Source organism: Acanthopagrus latus, chromosome 24 (assembly GCF_904848185.1).
Source record: "Acanthopagrus latus isolate v.2019 chromosome 24, fAcaLat1.1, whole genome shotgun sequence".
Taxonomy (NCBI): domain Eukaryota; kingdom Metazoa; phylum Chordata; class Actinopteri; order Spariformes; family Sparidae; genus Acanthopagrus; species Acanthopagrus latus.
This window is the reverse complement of record NC_051062.1, coordinates 11434339-11452289: the sequence shown is the minus strand read 5'-3', so window position 1 is coordinate 11452289 and position 17951 is coordinate 11434339. Positions and strand designations below refer to the sequence as shown.

The window sequence follows — 17951 nt, the reverse complement described above, 5'->3', positions numbered from 1 at the left end:
GTTAAATGAATCAAGGTTACCTTTAATTTAAAATGCATTCAGCAATAAAAAGTGTAGTTTTTTTCTTTATTTCAACTTGAGCCAATGAGAGTATTTCTGCCTCCACTGCAGCTCTGAGAGAGAAATTGTAGAACTGTCATTTAGATTGTATTAAGTTTGAATGTCCGCTCAAATAAAGATGAACGTGACATCTCGATCGCCCCCTGGTGGCTGGCTACGGTACAGGTCATAAGCCCCACTCCTTCCATGTTAGCAAATAGGACACGAACCAAACCAAAATTAAAATAATATGTCAAATAAATTCTTCCAAAATATGGTTTCAGTCATTTTTAGGTAGTTTTTATCACACTGATGTGTGTCCAATACACCACCAGAGCAAGATGGCAGCCCCCGTGTTTTAGGGATACTTTAGCCTCGTTTTTGTAAAGTGTGAGGAAGTTCAATCCCGTCGTCTGTCTCTATACACAGTTTACAATTTGCAACAAACAAAACTGTGGTGGTGTTTGTCAGTGGGAAGCCAGTGAGGGACGAGAACGACATCCTATTGTATTCTCAGAGCTCCTACATTACAATGTGAATGTAAATACATGTTAATTTCAAATGCATGTTAAGACACATTGATCACTCATCTCACACTTTGACCTAAACAAGGCACATATAGTGTTTTCCTTTTTTTTTTTTTTTTTTCAAATTCGATTGTGTTTTAGGTTCAAATTATGCACGAGAAGCTGGACTTCAGTCATGTTCAGTCAAAGTGCGGCTCCAAGGATAATCTGAAGCACTCGCCCAAAGGAGGCAATGTATGTAAGCCGTTTCCTCTCTTTTCTCTTCTTCCTCTCTCTTTCTCAGCTGGAGCTGTTGTTGGCTCTTCTTTCATGCTACTTTTATGTGTTCATCTGTTGACCCATCTGTTTGTCTGCCACTGGCAGAAGGGTTTATTTCCAAAGTGCAACGCATCCGTGTTACTTATTTTTTCAACCGAGAAGTAACATCACGTACTTCCCTCTCATGAATTATAGTCTTATATTTGTAAAGTTCCAACAGGGGGGAATGGGCCAATCAGAGCATCCCTCTGGTTACACCACCAACCCACTAACATACACACCTGTATACACCTTCCATAGGTGTCAATTCTGGTTCTACAATTCAATTTTATCTCCTTTCTCTCCCAACTACATAGGAATATTATAGGCGCAGTGTGTCTCTATGATCTCCTCGCTCGTCCATGTCCACATGTTGCTACTTGTGACTTGTGACACTACAAAATATGAAGTAAACAGGGGACAATATAGTTTTATAGCATGCAGTCTAGAGAATACTATAGAATGATGCATATATTATAGTCACAGTGTGTCTATATGATCCTCAACAATCTCCTGAATCTGCGTGTTGCTACTTGTCACTAGTACTCTGTAAAGTACTTAAGGTTCAATACATGTTGTATAGAATTAAGCTTTTAGTGTATATAGTTAAGGGAGAATGTTCTAGGAATACTGTAGTGTGTCTCTATGATCCTCTCACTCTTCTGCATGTTGCTACTTGGTCATTTTGCGAACAGTCTCCTCCCAAAATCACCTCCTCCTCATGAAGATACAAACGGTGGATGGATGTTGCACTTGGGAATTAGACCCTTGCTTCAGGCTGCTGTAACAACCTCTGTTTCAAGCAAGTTCAACACTGGATGGATTATATGTTTTATATCTTCTTACTCTCTAATAAATGCCTTTATCCCTGCATAAAAAGAGCAGCCACAATTCAAACAGCCCCAGCACCAAAAGTGAACTCCGACAGATTGAGAGGTTGTGGATTTAAAATTGGGACGCTTCCGCTGGATTATTCTTGGCAGGGGGAAAGGAATTGGGGCTATTTTTAAGCTGCTCACACCCATCCAGTTTGAGAAGCCCTCAGTGCGTTTGCTGTGTTTTTGTGTATATATATATATATAAAAAAAAAAAAAGTCACCCTGTCATTCCCAGGTCATGATTCCAAGCGTTAAACTGGACTTTAGCCACGTTCAGGCTAAATGTGGCTCCCTGGACAAAATCCAGCATGCAGCCGGCGGTGGAAACGTGAGTGATATTTCAAATAACCCCTCTCTCCAAGCTCTCTCATTTTTAACAAACCTCTTCATTCAGGTGTGGATTATAGTTGTGGAGTGTTTCTCATCCTTCAGCATCACATACAGTATCTTTACTGAGCATATAACATCTGTAAACACCCCTTTTACAGCATGCGGGGTTGTCCCCGCCTCTTTTTAACAGTGTTTGCACTCTAATTCATGTCACCCATGGACAATAAAGTTTAATTGAAGCACCTGCTCCCTGTAGCGTCTCACAGTGGCTGTGTTGTGTGTTTTGTTTGATGGCTGTGCTGTCGCCGCTTGCTTTCATGTTAACCTCTCTCCAGGGAACCGACATCAGCGTCTCCATGTGGACGAAGCGACAGAATCGTGTCCTGTCTTTATAACCGCTCCGAACTCTCTTTTTCCACACGTGTCAACATTTTTACTGAGGCGTATCGGGGCCGTTGTAGTTTTGAAAATAAATGTGGAGCCGCAGGAGGCAGGTAGAAGTTGTTAGTTCATGAGGAAAATGTGGCATGCTCTGAGATTACAGGGGTGAATTAACAACATGAAAAGTTGAACATTGTCTGAGATTACAAACTCACAATTTAGCAGAAAAAAGCAAAGACAAATATTGAGATTAAATCCACAAATTATAATATAACATAATTACGAGAAATTACAACAGCCCTGATGAGCCACCGTACATTTCTCTCTCTGTGATGTGTTTCACATCTCTTTCTATCAGTAGCTTCCATCTCTCCAAAACATTTGTGAAGCTCATGGTCTGTATTTTTTTTTTTTTAAACCTCTCTGCTGATCACATTCATTTGCACTTCCCGCTGCCAGCAGGTCCAAATCCAGACCAAGAAGATCGACGTGAGCCACGTCACCTCCAAATGTGGTTCCATGTCCAACATCCGCCACCGACCAGGTGCCGTACAGCCAAACGATTACATAAAAGTTTTTGGTCTCCATATATGTGCATGTATTTCCCATGTTGAAATGAGAATACTTTTCAAAATGGTGACTAGATAAAGCAGCAGTCCTTCCTGCAGGCGACTGGTGCCCTCTGGTTTTGACTTTTGCCTCTCCTCCTCGCTGTCCTGTCCTCAGGAGGAGGTCACGTGCGTATTGAGAACGTGAAGCTGGACTTTAAGGACAAGGCACACGCCAAAGTCGGCTCCCTGAGCAACGCCAGCCACACCCCCGGAGGCGGGAACGTCATGGTAAAAAAGAAACACGCACTCGTACATCCTGAGCATGAAAAGTCTCTGTCAACCTAACCCGAACGTCTTTCTCTGCCAGATCGAGAGCCACAAGCTGTCCTTCCGGGAATCGGCCAAAGCTCGGGTGGATCACGGCGCCGAAATCGTCATCACCCACACCCCCGGCGCTGAGACGGGAGGCACCTCCCCTCGGCTGTCCTCTGCCGGCAGCATCAACCTCCTGGAGTCGCCCCAGCTCTCCACGCTGGCGCAGGATGTCACCGCCGCTCTGGCTAAGCAGGGCTTATGAGCTGCTCGCCTCTCCTCCGATAAAAAGAAATCTCCTCCCATCATTCACTCATCCAGTGTTCTCCCGACTTCCTTCACTGCAACATGACCTCCCACACGTCTGACCCCCCACAGATGTAGCCGATCGACCTTCAACGACTCGTCGCAGCGGGATTAAAAAAAAAAAAAAAAGATTATTCTTCACTCTGTACTTTCATTCATCTTCACTCAAATCTGGACTTTTATTCTGTTTTAAGTTCTAGTTAGCTCGAATGCTAAAAGTGTAAGTGGATGTGTTTGTCAGAGAAGGCGGTGATGGTTTTACGATTGTACAGTTTGTTTTTTTTGTTTTTCTTGTTTTTTTAAGCCTGAAAAGCATCACGTTCCACTTCGGATTGACGCTCATGCATTTAAAAAAAATGTCCATTCAGAATTGATATGGTACTGAATGCAAGATATAAAACTACTAGATAGTCGACGCTAGTCTTTAAAGATACAGCAGCGTGAGAGACTGAGAGGAACCTGCAAAAAGAATGGCTGACGACGAGCATGTCTGCTAAAAAAAAAAAATGATGTTTTCTTTTTTTTTTTTGTTCGTGCGTTGGTTTTAATCTCATGATTGTTGGACGAACTGTTCTGTTTCCTTTTTATATATATGTCACTGTAGTGGAAGATGTTTTTGTACGTTTCCCCTCGTGGCTGCACTGGCTTATTATAGCACTCCGACGTGGGTAACCATTGCAGTTGTGTCGAGTCAAGCGCTAAAAAAAAACAAAAAAAAAAGAGGCTAGCTTTCCAATAGATTCTTCTCTCTTGTTTTTTCTGTTCGGGCTGCTCTTCTCAATCCGTCTTCTACGTTAGCTCTGTGGTTTTTATTAGGCTGCTGTTACGCTGGCATGGCAAAACAAACGATACGTAAATTAGATCTTGAACGGTTTTAGTCCCGGGGATGCTCCCCTCTCCTCCCTCCACCTCCTGATCTCTCTACTCCTGCAGACCGACCGGCTCGTACGATGTGTGTTTTTGAAAGTTTTTGTTTCGAAGCTTTATGAGAAACATTCCACTGACAGAGCAGCTACCGAAAGAAACGAAGAATCCTCAGCTCACAGCTGTTAGAAAAAAAAAAACAAAAGAATAAAAAGCAAAAACCGTTCTTGCATATTCTCTGCTCACCATTGTGAACCTCCTCCCTGATGTCAGCCCTCCTCTTCCCTCCAGTGTTTTATCTGTGCTTCCTCTTTCCTCCCCCTCTTCCTCCTCCTCCCTCAGCCTCCCCCCTTTTGCCTGTGTAAGTGTATTTAAAAAAAACAAAAAAAAACAAGACCATGTAGATGTGTGCACACTTTTTTCCGATGTTTGAGACGTACTGATGACAAATGCTCCTACAGGATGACGACAACAGAAATAAAGAAAAATAAAAACTGGTTTGCTCGAGTCGAGTCTCTTTATCTCCACCGTGCTTTTCATTTTTACGAAGAAATCTAATCCAAGAATCAAGCATCGCTCTGGCTCTGGTGTGAATTATTCTAGCAATAAATTATGCCTTTAAATTTATTGTTAATGTGAAAACATCATCAATAATGTTCAGGAGTTAGCATATTAATAATTCATTATAAAGGAGCAGTGCTGACATGCTGTTGCTGCAGTGCTAGTGTTGAAACATGTAGAGCTAATGAGGCTAACGAGGCTACGTTTGTTGACAAATTTTGATTATTTACTTAATGTAATGATTCTTTTAAACGTTCACATTCACATGTGTAATAAAAGGTTTTCTATCTCTCTACATATTTTTTTTTGTTTTATTTATTTAGTTACTATGCTAATTTAGCTAGCTAGCGGAGAATCCAGGAAGTTCCGACTGAAAGTATTCCGCCCACGTAATAACATAGCATATTGCTAATGAGATGCTAATGTTTATTGATCATAAAGAGTGACTGACAGGTGGTTATCCTGCTAGCTCGAGGACAGCTAGCCTACTTTGCAAAGGTTGTGTTAGCTTCATATTTAGGTAAACACGTCTCTTTTCTCATAAAAAAGCTAGTTTATTTCCCAAAATGTTGGTGAAAAACTGACCATAAGTTACAAAAAGTAACTTTAGCCTACTTAAAGGGTGATTTCACCAATTTCACAAATTTAGCTCAGTTTTCTGAACTAAATAACCCTGCTAATGTTATGGTGATGACATTTGGTATTTGACATAATTGAAATCCTTACAAATTGAAGGTGATGTTTGAAGGGTCTCATGTGAGCTGAGGTGCATTGTGGGAATTGTAGGATCCATACACAAGATTAAAACATTGAACATTTTGGCCTCTTGTGCATCAATTTTTGATGATTTCTTCCCCCCAAATTGACAATTGACAATTTTGACATTGAACTTTCCTTTCAAGTACATTTATCTGTTTTACTGACTTTTCAAAGTAAGAGTCAGGTAATTCAAATGGCTGTTAATTGTGGAAATAATCTTTAATAATCATAAATATTCGGCTAAATGAAGTTTGAGACAATCCTTATACAGTTTGACATGTTGGTGTCTTATTATCTCTACCTGGCTCATTAACCAACCTGTTGATGTCCTGCAGGATGATCCCCTCACGTCAATGCACCACCCAGTGTGTTTTGTGCCATTTCCTGTTTAATGAATACAAAAAAAATTCTAATGCTGATAAAAAAAACATCTGTCCCAGCTGCACACTGCGTCTTTAAGCTCCGCACAGATCACAGATCACCGCGCCGATCAACAGCTGTCGCTGTCCGGGGGAGGGAGGTGCAGAAATCAGGGCACTCTCTCCTCCTTCTCCATCTCCTTCTCCTTCTCCATCTCCCCCTCACTCACTCACTCACTCACCCTCCTCCCTCCCCTCCCTCTCCGCTCTCTCTCTCTCCCTCTCTCTCTCTCTCTCCGTATTGACGCCGACAGACCGACACTTGCAGCCATTTTACGCAGGACGAAACCTCCAATCATGTCGTGAGACCCCAAGCCGGAGCCTCTCCGCCGGTTCACCTGGGCTACCGGCTCGGTCGCTGCACACGGGCGGGCGGGACAGCAGGCGGGCAGGGTCCCCGGCCACAAGATGGTGAAGAGGAAGAGCCTGGACGACAACGAGCCCGAGTGCGGGAAGGGAATACCGTTCCCCATCCAGACCTTCCTATGGAGGCAGACCAGGTTGGTGTGGATGGATAACAGGTGTTATGGAAATACATGGTGCTGGCTCAGATGTGAATGGAGGAAAGGTGTTTTTTTTTTTTTTTTGGATTGCATGATGTCACACCTGTAAGGAGGACGTGAAGTCAGAACACAGTCAGATGCAGGAGATTTAACCCTCACTGATCGTGTCACCGTCTGTGTTTCAGTGCGTTTCTGCGTCCAAAGTTGGGGAAACAGTATGAAGCGTCTTGTGTGGTAAGTGTCTGATGGCAGATGATAATCTCCTCCCTCCTCCTCCCCTTCTATAATCTGCACCTGCAAATCTCTCCTCGATTTTGCATTTAGCAAATTAATTCCCCCCCCCCCCCCCCTCCATCCCCCTCCGTCCCCTCCAGGAGCCAGACCTTTTGCAAACTCATATCCATAATGGCGTTCCTCCAGATCCCCTCAGATCACAGAGCCGCCGCTGTCTCTCCCACAGGGCTTTGCCTCGCTTGAGGCCATGTGGGACATTTAGAGAGGCAAAGAAAGAGGCTTCAGTTCCCTGCCTGATGTCTCCCCTTCTCTTCTTCCTCTCCCCCCCTCCAGTCCTTCGAGCGGGTGCTGGTGGAGAATAAGCTCCACGGGCTGTCGCCGGCCCTGTCGGAGGCCATCCAGAGCATCTCCCGCTGGGAGCTGGTCCAGGCGGCCCTGCCTCATGTGCTCCACTGCACCTCCATCCTGCTGTCCAACAGGAACAAGCTGGGTGAGGACACAGAACGCATAAAAGATTTCTGACCGCACAGTCCGTCATAATTATAGGTTATCTGGACCAGAACAAGAGGATTAAGATAGAAAACTGCACCTTGGTCTAGTTGTATCAGGGCTCCAGACACTGGTTGCACTGTTGCGCCTAAATTGGGTGCATCAGGACACGGTTCTGCTTCACATTGTTATGTTCTATTAATTTAATTTCTTGACACACATTACATGAATGATTCTAAACAGGATTAAAGGTGCAAATACATGTTTTTCACGACAAGAAATGGCGATTACGCCAGGATGCCACCTAGATCTACCTATTTATGAGGAAAACATGCAGTTTGATTGATTATTATCAGGACCCCACACCTTTTATACTGGTCGTACTGGAGCTTCTAAAGTAGACAGGACTCGTTTTCCACTGTCCATCAACATGGAGGAGAGTGGTGACTGAATTTTCATTGTGGGGTGAACTGTTCCTTTAAGATCATTGCGTATTGTCGCTGTTGGATCATTCTTGAATGTCAAAAAATGAAATAATTCAGTTTGATTTCATGTTTTCCTGTCGACCTTCAGTAACCCTCGTTAGAAGCCGCGTGATCTTTAAACCGAAATGAAAAAGAGCTGCGTTCTGCCCATTAATCACCTCCCTAACCACCGCTCACCATTAACCCCCGACCTCTGACCTCCACAGGTCACCAGGACAAGCTGGGCGTCGCCGAGACCAAGCTGCTCCACACGCTGCACTGGATGCTGCTGGAGGCGGCCCAGGAGTGCAACCACGAGCCGAGCCTGGGCCACGGCTGGTCGGCGGGCAGCAGCAGCAGCGCCTTCCTGCAGCCCGTGGGGAACCAGGGGTCGTCCCCGGGGGCTCCGGGCTCCTGCTCCGGCTCTGCTTTAGGAGGGTCGGGCCCGCAGCACAGCGGCTCCCTGCTGGAGGAGGATGAGCACACCCGGACCAAGCTGTTCCACAAGAGCATGGCCACGGTGGAGCTGTTCGTGTTCCTGTTTGCACCGCTCATACATCGGATAAAGGTAAGTTACTGTGCGGTTCGTCTTTCCCATCCTACACAGACCGACTTTTTCTGGCAAACTCTAAAATCTTTTTACAACAGCTTTGTGTTGGAGAAACTCTTCAAAGTATGAATCCCTCCAGCACACATGCTCAGGGTTGCCCTATGGATATTGATCTGTGTGTACAGACAGAACCACAGGTCGGGTTACAGCACTCTCGGGAATCCACCGTGTTTCCCAAATGAATAATAAATTACTGTATCTTGTAAGTGATCATGTCATAACAGAAGTGCAACCAGAAGCCGAAAACATAGTGATTTTATTTCACGACAGAGCTGTGATGATCCAAAATGAAAGCAACAAAACTGGAGTGATGCAAGAGAAACTTAACTAAGGACGAACCAGGGCAACACAAGACGATCTAAAATGGCACCACAGCGCTGGAACAGTAAATTTGATAACTTTAAATTACCGGTGAATCAAATGTTGTCAGTAACATCCACCGACTGATATATTGGTCGGGCTCTACTTGAGTTAGACGATTTGTCTTGCAACGTATCAATTAATCACAATAACGTGAAGGACCCTATTGACATATGACTATTTAGGGCTTTCGTACGACATGCATCCTCAACTATGAAGGATATGAAACAAAATAAAAGATATTAAAAACTCCTTAATTTACTAAACATGTCGCTGTTGTTTCAGGAGTCGGACTTGACCTTCCGACTGGCCAGCGGTCTGGTGATCTGGCAGCCGATGTGGGAGCACCGCCAGCCAGACATCCCGGCCTTCACCGCGCTCATCAAACCGGTCAGAAACATCGTGACAGGTGAAACAAAATAAACCTCATTTCCTTCCGTGCGGATAAAAGATTCAAGGCGTGTTTGTTTCCTAATTAAGACGTGTAATCTGCTCTGCGTGTCTCAACAGCGAAGAGGAACTCCCCAGTCAACAACCAGTGCAGCCCCTGTGGATCTGGCAACCCGGGTCCCACGGTGAGTGAGCGTTTTCAGCTCCGATCTTGTCAGAAAATCGCCTCCCATGTCGATTGAATGTGTTCAGGCAAGAGGCTTCCTCCCCCTCCCCTCCCCCCCGAGGCCTGGCTGCTCATATTCATTCGCGCCCCGGCCATGTGGGAGCATTAGCGTGGTTAGCCGGGGTCGCGGCAGCAAACCTCGCTCCAACCTCAGAGCCTTTAATTATCAGGAAGTGTCTGCCTGTTTATCCCCAGCATCCGTCCATCTCTCTCTCTCCTCCTCCTCCTCCTCCTCCACCCGCAGGGCTTCCAGGTGGTCTGCGAGGCCGCCCAATCGGATTCCTCCTCCCCCTCGGCTGGAGAGCAGAGCTGTCGTCGTGGTAACTCGGTGGAGAAAGGTGGTGGCCCTTCCCAACAGCAACAGCAGCAGCAACAACCCCCGCCGGTCAAAGGCCCCTCCAAGAAAAAGTGAGCGGCGTTCATCAGTTTAACCTGCAGACTCAGAGAGAGGGAAGGCGTTTTGGTGACGTCACTGATTCTTGGCGCCACATCCCATCATGCTCGCTGTTAAGAAGGAGGAGGAGGTGTGATAACCAGCGTGAGGCCCGAATGAGTTATTCATTCACAGTTCTCTCCCTCCTCTGTCCAACATTCATACCTCTAATTTAGTTAATTATGACTTTGTTCTTTGGTTTGGCATCACCGATTGTGAAGCAGCTTCTGACGAGCAGCTCTCATGTTCTGTGAGGTAAAATAAGAAGAAAACTGGACCTCGATCCAACAACAAAAAAAAAAGATGCTGCTTTTGTGAATCGTGACGAAAAAACTATTTTGACTTGAGAGTTTATGGCAGGAAAAGTGTGCAAAGGCCTGAAGATCTTGCAGTTTATAACAAACGTGCATTTCGACTCGATCTGGATTGTGTGTGCTTTTAATTCACCGTATTACCCTAATATCATATCATCAGATATGAGAAAGTAGAGGTTATCTCATGCAACATGAACGGACCTAGTTTCAGTCATACAGAAATCATGCTGTAATCCCGTATATTAACATCACTGTGGCTCCATTACAAACGACACACGCCTTCGCATAAGCTTCCTCAAGCATCGAGCAGCCAGCTGTGGGCTGCAGCAGTGCAGAAGTGCAGTGATTTATAAGTGACCCGCGCTGACACGGGACTGGTGCCATCATCTTGTTGATGGCTAAACATTTATCCCTGCGGCGGCGTCTGTCGAGCACACTGCACGGCACAGCAGCTCGTGAGAGCTCGCGTATATGAATAGCTCCTCCTTCCCCTGTGTAATGTGTTGCCCCGAGCGCTGCTGTCTACTCAGTCGACACACACACATATGAACACACACTTACAGTCCGGAGCCTTGTCTTTCTCCAGCATTAGACCCATCTGACATGTGCCCACAAAACCAGGGTAATTACGCTGAAGTAATGTGTGACATGTCTGACGCTGGCAGTGTTTCTGGCCTGGCTCGATTTTTTTGGTCGTCCCCGCGGCAAGACTGGGATTGTTTTGGGCGCCAGGCTGAAGCTCAATCTGTGCTCGCTTTGGCACGAGCCGGGCAGGTTTTGACCAGGCGTGGTTGGCAGGAGAACGGAAACTCAAGGCGGCGCGGGCCCGTGAATTCCTGGTTTGAGTTTTGGTTGAACTGCATGATGAACACGTCAGAAACATTTGCATCCTGCACATCCCACGTGGGCGTCATCCCAACCAGTGGGCCGAGAGAGAGCGCGGAGAGGTTGATAAGCCATCCATCCTTCATCTCGACTCAAGTCATTCCAGTGCTTCATCAACATGAGCTCCCCCCTCCCCCCCCAAGCTAGTTACATCCTCCTAATACACCCGAACACCAAAGGGTTTGTGGGTAGTCACGTGGTATCGTAGGAACAGAGAGATTTATCCCTATTGTTTACAAGATTAATTGCTTTATTTGGAGGGTTGGTGGTGGGAATTGAAAACGAGGAAATGCAAATTAGTCCTTCAAGGGAGGGTTGAGTTTTCACATTTGAGGGGATTTAATGTAAGAAGGTTTTTTTTTTTATCATTTCACGCTTTCGAGTTTCTTTGATTTGCGCCGTCGATCAAAAGGGCTCCGATCAGAAAAAAAACATCCTCTGAATCTGAATCTTTCATTTGCATCACCGCTGAAAATCATTCCCGCCATCAGGTGATCCCTCTGATTAATGCAGCTTACTCATCGTGTGGCGCCGCATCGCGAGCCCTGCTGATGCTGAGGCAGTTTCCATGGCAACCGCTGTGCTGCTGGCTGGCTGGCTGCTGGTGCTGCATCCGTCCTACCGCATGGAGAGTCGGTGGATGGGGGTGGGAGGGGAGGCTGTCGTCACTCGGTCACCGTGGCAACCTGACACAACAGGAGCAGCAGGGCAGAGCGTGTGTGTGTGTGTGTGTGTGTGGCGAGACGCTGAAACATGATACAGCCTCCCTCTGCTGTCCGCTCTAAAAGTGATTCATGTCGATATCGACCATCACTTCCTGCTCCGTTTATTACAGCGGCTAAGATTAAATGCCTCGGCCTGCTCTTGTGGTATCAGTGTGTTTCTCCTCAGCGCTCGCCGGTCGCTCCGCACGCTCTGCAGCGTTCGCCCAAACCGCTGACCTTCATTCCAGCTTATTTATAGTGGACTCACGTAGGCTCCCTCTCCAGCCCGCCGCTCTCCCAATGACGCTGGAGGGGGGCTCTGCCCTTGTTTACCATCCTCCTTTGATGCATTATTAATGAAGCAGCTGATGACAAGCTAATACAACAGAAGAGGCTGTGACATCCTGTAATTGTGTGTGGAGTGAGTTGTGTGACGGAGCAGGAGAGGCTCAAATCACTGGCGAAACGCTGTTTGAATGATCCTGGATTCAATTATCAGACGTCAGGTTTCAATATTGTTGCTGTCGCTTACTTTCAGCACCTGTTTCCTCCCCCTCCGCCCATTTCTGCTGGCCCCCAACCCTTCATTTTTGCTTGGCCTGTATGTAACATGTACACAAGAAAACACTCAAAACATGGATACTTAATTTTGTAAAGTCAATATGAAACCAGTAAAAGTTTGATTAAAGTAAGGTCTTGAAATTTAAGATAAACCATTGAACATTACGCATTGTTTCCTCAAACCTCTCTGATGTGTTTGCGTGACTTCTCGTTCCATTTTTTTAACCATATCTGAAAAATACGTTTTTGGGTAGTTTCAGACGTGCTGTATCTTCTGTGCTACAGGAAGTTGGCATGAACAAATTGGCTTATCCTCCTTATTTCCAGCCCTCATGATAGCTTTCATCACTTAACCGGAGCCAGCATTTGACTTGTTGACTAACGGATACTCCTCTTCTTCAAGGACTTCGGCCCCTGCCGGCCTGCCGACCTCCCTCTCCCAGCGAGCTCGCTACGCCACCTACTTCGACGTGGCGGTGCTGCGCTGCCTGCTGCAGCCTCACTGGACGGAGGAGGGCGTCCACTGGGCCTTGATGTACTACCTGCAGCGCCTGAGGCAGATCCTGGAGGAGAGGCCCGAACGCGTCCCAGAACCTCTGGTCACGCCTCTGCCGCGTCCACGCAGCAGCTCCATGGTGGCCGCCACGCCATCACTGGTCAACACGCACAAGACTCAGGTGATAACGACGAGACGACAATGGAGAGATTGTGTTGAGATGCCAACGCTACACAGACATTCACTTCATCTGCTGTCCTCTGCTGTGTTTTTGCAGGATATGAGTCTGAAATGCAACGAGGAGGAAAAGTCTCTGAGCACAGAGACGTTTGCAAAGGTTTCTCTGACCAACCTGCGTCGACAGGCGGTGCCGGACCTCGCCTCCGACCTCGGGATGAACATCTTCAAGAAGGTCAGAGAACAATCATCCAGATCACTTTGTTGTTTCATTCAAGCAGTGAAGCAGCTCGGGTGCTCCGGGAAAACCCTGATGCTAACATGCTAATTTAATGTTTAGCACGGTAACGTATGGTATGGCTGCTTCCGTTAAAGTCTTGGAAGTTGCCAACATTAAAATGTCTGATATACACACCTCGCATACTGTGCTGCTCTAACGTTAGCGTTAATGTTAGCATCGGAGCAAGGAAGATAAATGCTTCCCACAGATGTTAACTTAAAAGTGTGTTTTCTTGCGTTCCAGTTTAAGAACCGGCGCGAGGACCGCGAGAGGAAGGGCTCCATCCCCTTCCATCACACCGGGAAGAAGCGTCAGCGCCGAATGGGGGTTCCCTTCCTGCTCCACGAGGACCACCTGGACGTCTCGCCCACCCGCAGCACCTTCTCCTTCGGGAGCTTCTCCGGCCTGGGGGACGATCGGCGGGCGCTGGACCGCGGCGGCTGGCAGGCCACCATCATGGGTAGGGAAAGACTGAGAATAGGTTGTATGTCAGTTTCGCAGTCTTGATTCGCTTCCCGCTTAAGCTCCCGTTTGGTGACTCAGAGGATTGTGTCTGGATCCGGCTGTCAGTGAACTAGGTCAGTTCATTAACGTTAGGATTCCTTATTAGCTCTCACTGTGAAGTGTGATTAAATTTCGCTCAAGGCACACATATATTTGTATTATTATCCAGGGTTGGTGCCTTCTTTCCATGAACCTACTGCCTCCTTTTCACACGACTGTTATGTCTCCACTTAGCTCAACTGCTGCTTCGGATTAGCCCCATTTACAGGAAGAACATTTCCAAGAAAATGCCCGATAGATGCAGCAAAAACACTGGATGTATTAATCAGTTGCATCACTTTTCCAGGCAAATTCACGCGGCGAGGAAGCACCGACACGGCCGCCGACGCTGACAGCCTGAGCGCCAAACACTCCCACTCCCATCACTCCCTGCTCAGAGACATGCCCGACCACTCCAACAGCCACAGCGACAACACCGTCAAGGAAGGTAAGGAGGAGGCAGGAATACGAAATGAGCAAATTAAAGGTGCAATATTCCAAATAGGGGGCAGAATTTCACTAATCTGCTAAGTGCTGCTAACTGAAGCTGCTGTTATTCAAATTTAAATTAAAAAAACTTAAATTGACTCAGTTAGCCTTGCAGCTAACAGTCCAGAACGGGATCTCCATGGAAGTGTTGGTGTTTACTACGTTAGGAGGAGCTAGCTAGGAGGTTTTGGACCGAGGCAGGCCAGAGCTACCTTGTTAGCATGCTAGCTTTATGCGGAGCAACATGCAGTAACATCTAAACTGTTTAACTATTTAATTTTTGAACGTTTTACATATAGCAAGTTTTTCAGTTCCAGAATTAGCCTGGAATAAGCAAATTTCCAAATAATACAGCACTTAGAGAAGCCCAACCACATTTTTTAAATATATTTATAAAAAAGAAAAGGTGAACTCAGCACACAGTAGTGATTAAAGTTAATACCAGGATGATAATAACACAGTAAAAAGTACAATCACATTATAATCCAACAAACGCCAGACGCTGCCAGCTCCACTGAGGCCCGACGAGCTGAGCAGAAATAGGACAGCGTTATATAACGGTGATATTCCTGTGACAATACTAATTTACATACAAACAACAGTTCTGGCTCTGCCCTGCATCTCATGCATGTTATTAGGTTGGCTGGGAACAAAAGATGATTATAGAAGAGAGCTGATTCTGAGAATTTAAGTGGAAAAGGTTTACTTTTAATAATAGTTGAGTGTGATTATATTTATAGTTATTTTATTGTTCATATCATTTCGAGATAAAAAGAATAAAAAGGACGAGATGCATGATTTTGATCTTTTAAATGTTATTACACCAAATTACAACTGAGCTCTCATGTATGGAAGAAAGAGTCGAAATGCCAAAAGAAAATATAAAAATTAATGCGTTTATAAATGGTAAAATGGTAAAAATTAATACAGAAATAAATACAGAAATAAAAACATTACTGGAAAATTCGACAGAAAAGTAAATTAAGTATTAATATAAAGGGAAATATAAAGATAAATATTGTTTATGACACATTTTATAATTTTATTAATGCCTACATTTCTTTTAATTATCATTTTAGGCTTTTTTTATGCTTTTAGTGCTCCCTAGAAGTGCCAGGGAGTTGTTATTAAATGTCGGGTCGTGGTTGCCAATTCATGACATCTACAACATTTGGCCGACCAGACTTTCTCCCTCTGCCGCCCACAGTTCGCTCTCAGATCTCCACCATCACCATGGCGGCGTTCAACACCACGGTGGCGTCCTTCAACGTTGGCTACGCCGACTTCTTCACCGAGCACATGAAGAAACTCTGCAACCCCGTCACCGTCCCCGAGATCCCCGTGGAGCCGCTGGCCTGCGCCAACCTGCCGCGCAGCTTCACCGACTCCTGCATCAACTACTCCTTCCTGGAGGAGGGGGAAAACATCGAGGGCACCAATAACTTTGTGCTGAAGAACGGCATGCTGGACCTCACTGTGAGTGATCGCTCCGTAAATGATCCCCGTGGGCAGATACAGTTAATGGAAGTTATTGGCGTTCTGGTGCTGTTTGTAAAACAATGACACCAGAGGGAATCTGAAGTGGATTTGATGCTTCTTCTTTTATCTGTCTGGTTTAGGAAGAAACTCGAAATGCTCCTGGTTTTTTTTTGTTTTTTTTTGCGGATAATACAAAATAATAATGATCCAATTTAATGCTAGCTCCCAAGTTATCTTCCTATTTTAGTCTCTTGTATGTGATTCTGAAGTTAAAGGTCCCATTTTATATAATTTTTCAGGATATTATTTATTTTTGTGATCTAAAAAAACTAAAAAAAACATTTGTGATCTAAAAAAACACTATTTTTCTCATACTGTCCATTGCTGCAGCACCTCTATTCATCTGCTGCCTGAACACTCTGTTTTGGTGCCTGTCTTAATGCCTCGTTTAAAAGCAGTTTGGATACAGTATCACAGTGTTTTTAAAAGCCTTCAGACATCCTAACATAATCATTAAAGACAGGACTAACTTTCTACAGTATGCACCCTTTAATAAATTCGGGCTTTGAGCAGCTGGTTGGACATTAATAGCAATTTCAAGACATTTTTTCCCTCCCTCTTGTCTTCAGGCTGTCTTGCGGGCGCTCTACGCCGTCCTCAGCCACGACATCAGCTCCAGGATTTGCGACGTGGCCCTCAACATCATCGACTGCCTGCTGCAGCTGGGCGTGGTGCCCGGCATGGGCAAGAAGCTCTCCAAGCCAGACAACAAGGAGAACCAGGAGGCTCGGGCCAAAGACCCAGCTGGTCAGGGGCTCGGTGGCGGTGCCCAGGGAGGCGGCGCGGTTCCTGGGGCTGGGGCGGGCGGAGGGGGAGATGGAGGCGGGGGTGGAGGAGGAGGGGGAAGCGGTGGAGGGAGCGGGCAGGGGAGCAGGGACGATGTGAAGAACAACAAGGATAATGATAAAAAGGTGAGTGGAAACTTGGGAGACATCTCGAGACAGCTACATAAAAACTCCTGTCGGTTCACGTTTGTGTCCTCCACCACGAGCAGGAGGAGGGCGCCGGCTTCAGCACCCACCGCCTGGCTCTGACCATGCTGATAAAGATAGTCAAGTCGCTGGGTTGCGCCTACGGCTGTGGCGAGGGACATCGCGGACTGTCTGGGGATCGCCTCAGGATGCAGGTCAGACTCTCCTCTCTCTACCTCAACTGACCCTCATCTTTGCATCAGTGCAGCGTGTGGTGCTTGACATTTATTCATTCCCTATTAATTATTAACCATATCGCTCCTTTGGTGTGATGAAAGTTTCATGAAAGTGAAATGAATCCTTGCAAGAGCAGCCACAGTTCTTCTTTTTTTCCAATTGTCCGCTTCCAGGCCCAGAACTGCCTGACCAGCCTTTACAAGCTGGACAAGGTGCAGTTTCGGCAGACAATGCGCGAGTACGTCAACAAAGACTCTCTCAATAACATTGTGGACTTCCTGCATGCACTGCTGGGCTTTTGTATGGAGCCCATAACTGACAGTAAGTATGCGGCGTGCGTGTTGAGTGGGACCAGATGAAGATCTTGGGTGCATCAGGGTTGGACTGGCATTGGTCTTCAGTGCTGATGTGATTCGGGGGTTTAGCATGGATGCTGGAAAAAGTCATGGTTCTGTCCAGTAGGGCTGCAAGTAACGATTCTTCTTTCCTGTCAATTAATCTGACAATTATTTTTTTACGCATTCATTGTTGTAATTAATGAAAAAGTCTAAAGCCAAGCCAGCAGCTCGCAAAAAAATCCACATGCTAACGTGCTCATGATGTCAATGCTAACATGTTTATCTGACATTGCTGAACATCCTCACTTAGTTTGTAAGCATGCTAACACTTGCTAACTACTGCATTGCTTCAGTCATAACCAAATACCTGCAAAACTAACATTCCCATCACGCTCAGCTTTGTGTTTGATGCTAATTAGCTGATGTTAGCATGCTAACAGACTAAGCAAACCTGGCTAAAATGGTGAACATGATGACACACATAGCATCAGCATGTTAGCATTGTAAAAATGAGCGTGTTAGCTTGCTGAGATTACCTCAAATC

The 17951-nt window shown here is 45.9% G+C and overlaps 2 protein-coding genes across 20 annotated transcripts in view; both read left to right on the top strand.

Moving 5' to 3' along the window:
- The window catches only part of LOC119015513 (microtubule-associated protein 2-like), a 55524-nt gene extending 50541 nt beyond the window's left edge, over positions 1 to 4983 (top strand). For 10 of the 16 annotated variants that reach the window (XM_037091572.1, XM_037091571.1, XM_037091559.1 and 7 more), the window contains 5 exons: positions 708 to 800; positions 1977 to 2069; positions 2912 to 2996; positions 3179 to 3291; positions 3371 to 4983. In XM_037091572.1, the coding sequence (XP_036947467.1) occupies positions 708 to 800; positions 1977 to 2069; positions 2912 to 2996; positions 3179 to 3291; positions 3371 to 3580 (594 nt within the window). In that variant the 3' untranslated portion in view covers positions 3581 to 4983. The remainder of the gene's footprint in view (positions 1 to 707; positions 801 to 1976; positions 2070 to 2911; positions 2997 to 3178; positions 3292 to 3370) is intronic. The other 6 variants (XM_037091562.1, XM_037091560.1, XM_037091565.1 and 3 more) reach the window with 5 other exon arrangements.
- Positions 4984 to 6409: 1426 nt separating this feature from the next.
- LOC119015518 (protein unc-80 homolog) overlaps positions 6410 to 17951 on the top strand; it is a 41303-nt gene continuing 29761 nt past the window's right edge. For 3 of the 4 annotated variants that reach the window (XM_037091579.1, XM_037091578.1, XM_037091577.1), the window contains exons 1-15: positions 6410 to 6724; positions 6913 to 6961; positions 7295 to 7451; positions 8142 to 8482; positions 9170 to 9293; positions 9395 to 9459; positions 9745 to 9908; positions 12801 to 13074; positions 13171 to 13305; positions 13594 to 13810; positions 14201 to 14341; positions 15590 to 15858; positions 16491 to 16832; positions 16916 to 17047; positions 17243 to 17390. In XM_037091579.1, the coding sequence (XP_036947474.1) occupies positions 6633 to 6724; positions 6913 to 6961; positions 7295 to 7451; positions 8142 to 8482; positions 9170 to 9293; positions 9395 to 9459; positions 9745 to 9908; positions 12801 to 13074; positions 13171 to 13305; positions 13594 to 13810; positions 14201 to 14341; positions 15590 to 15858; positions 16491 to 16832; positions 16916 to 17047; positions 17243 to 17390 (2650 nt within the window). In that variant the 5' untranslated portion in view covers positions 6410 to 6632. The remainder of the gene's footprint in view (positions 6725 to 6912; positions 6962 to 7294; positions 7452 to 8141; positions 8483 to 9169; positions 9294 to 9394; positions 9460 to 9744; positions 9909 to 12800; positions 13075 to 13170; positions 13306 to 13593; positions 13811 to 14200; positions 14342 to 15589; positions 15859 to 16490; positions 16833 to 16915; positions 17048 to 17242; positions 17391 to 17951) is intronic. The other variant, XM_037091580.1, reaches the window with a different exon arrangement.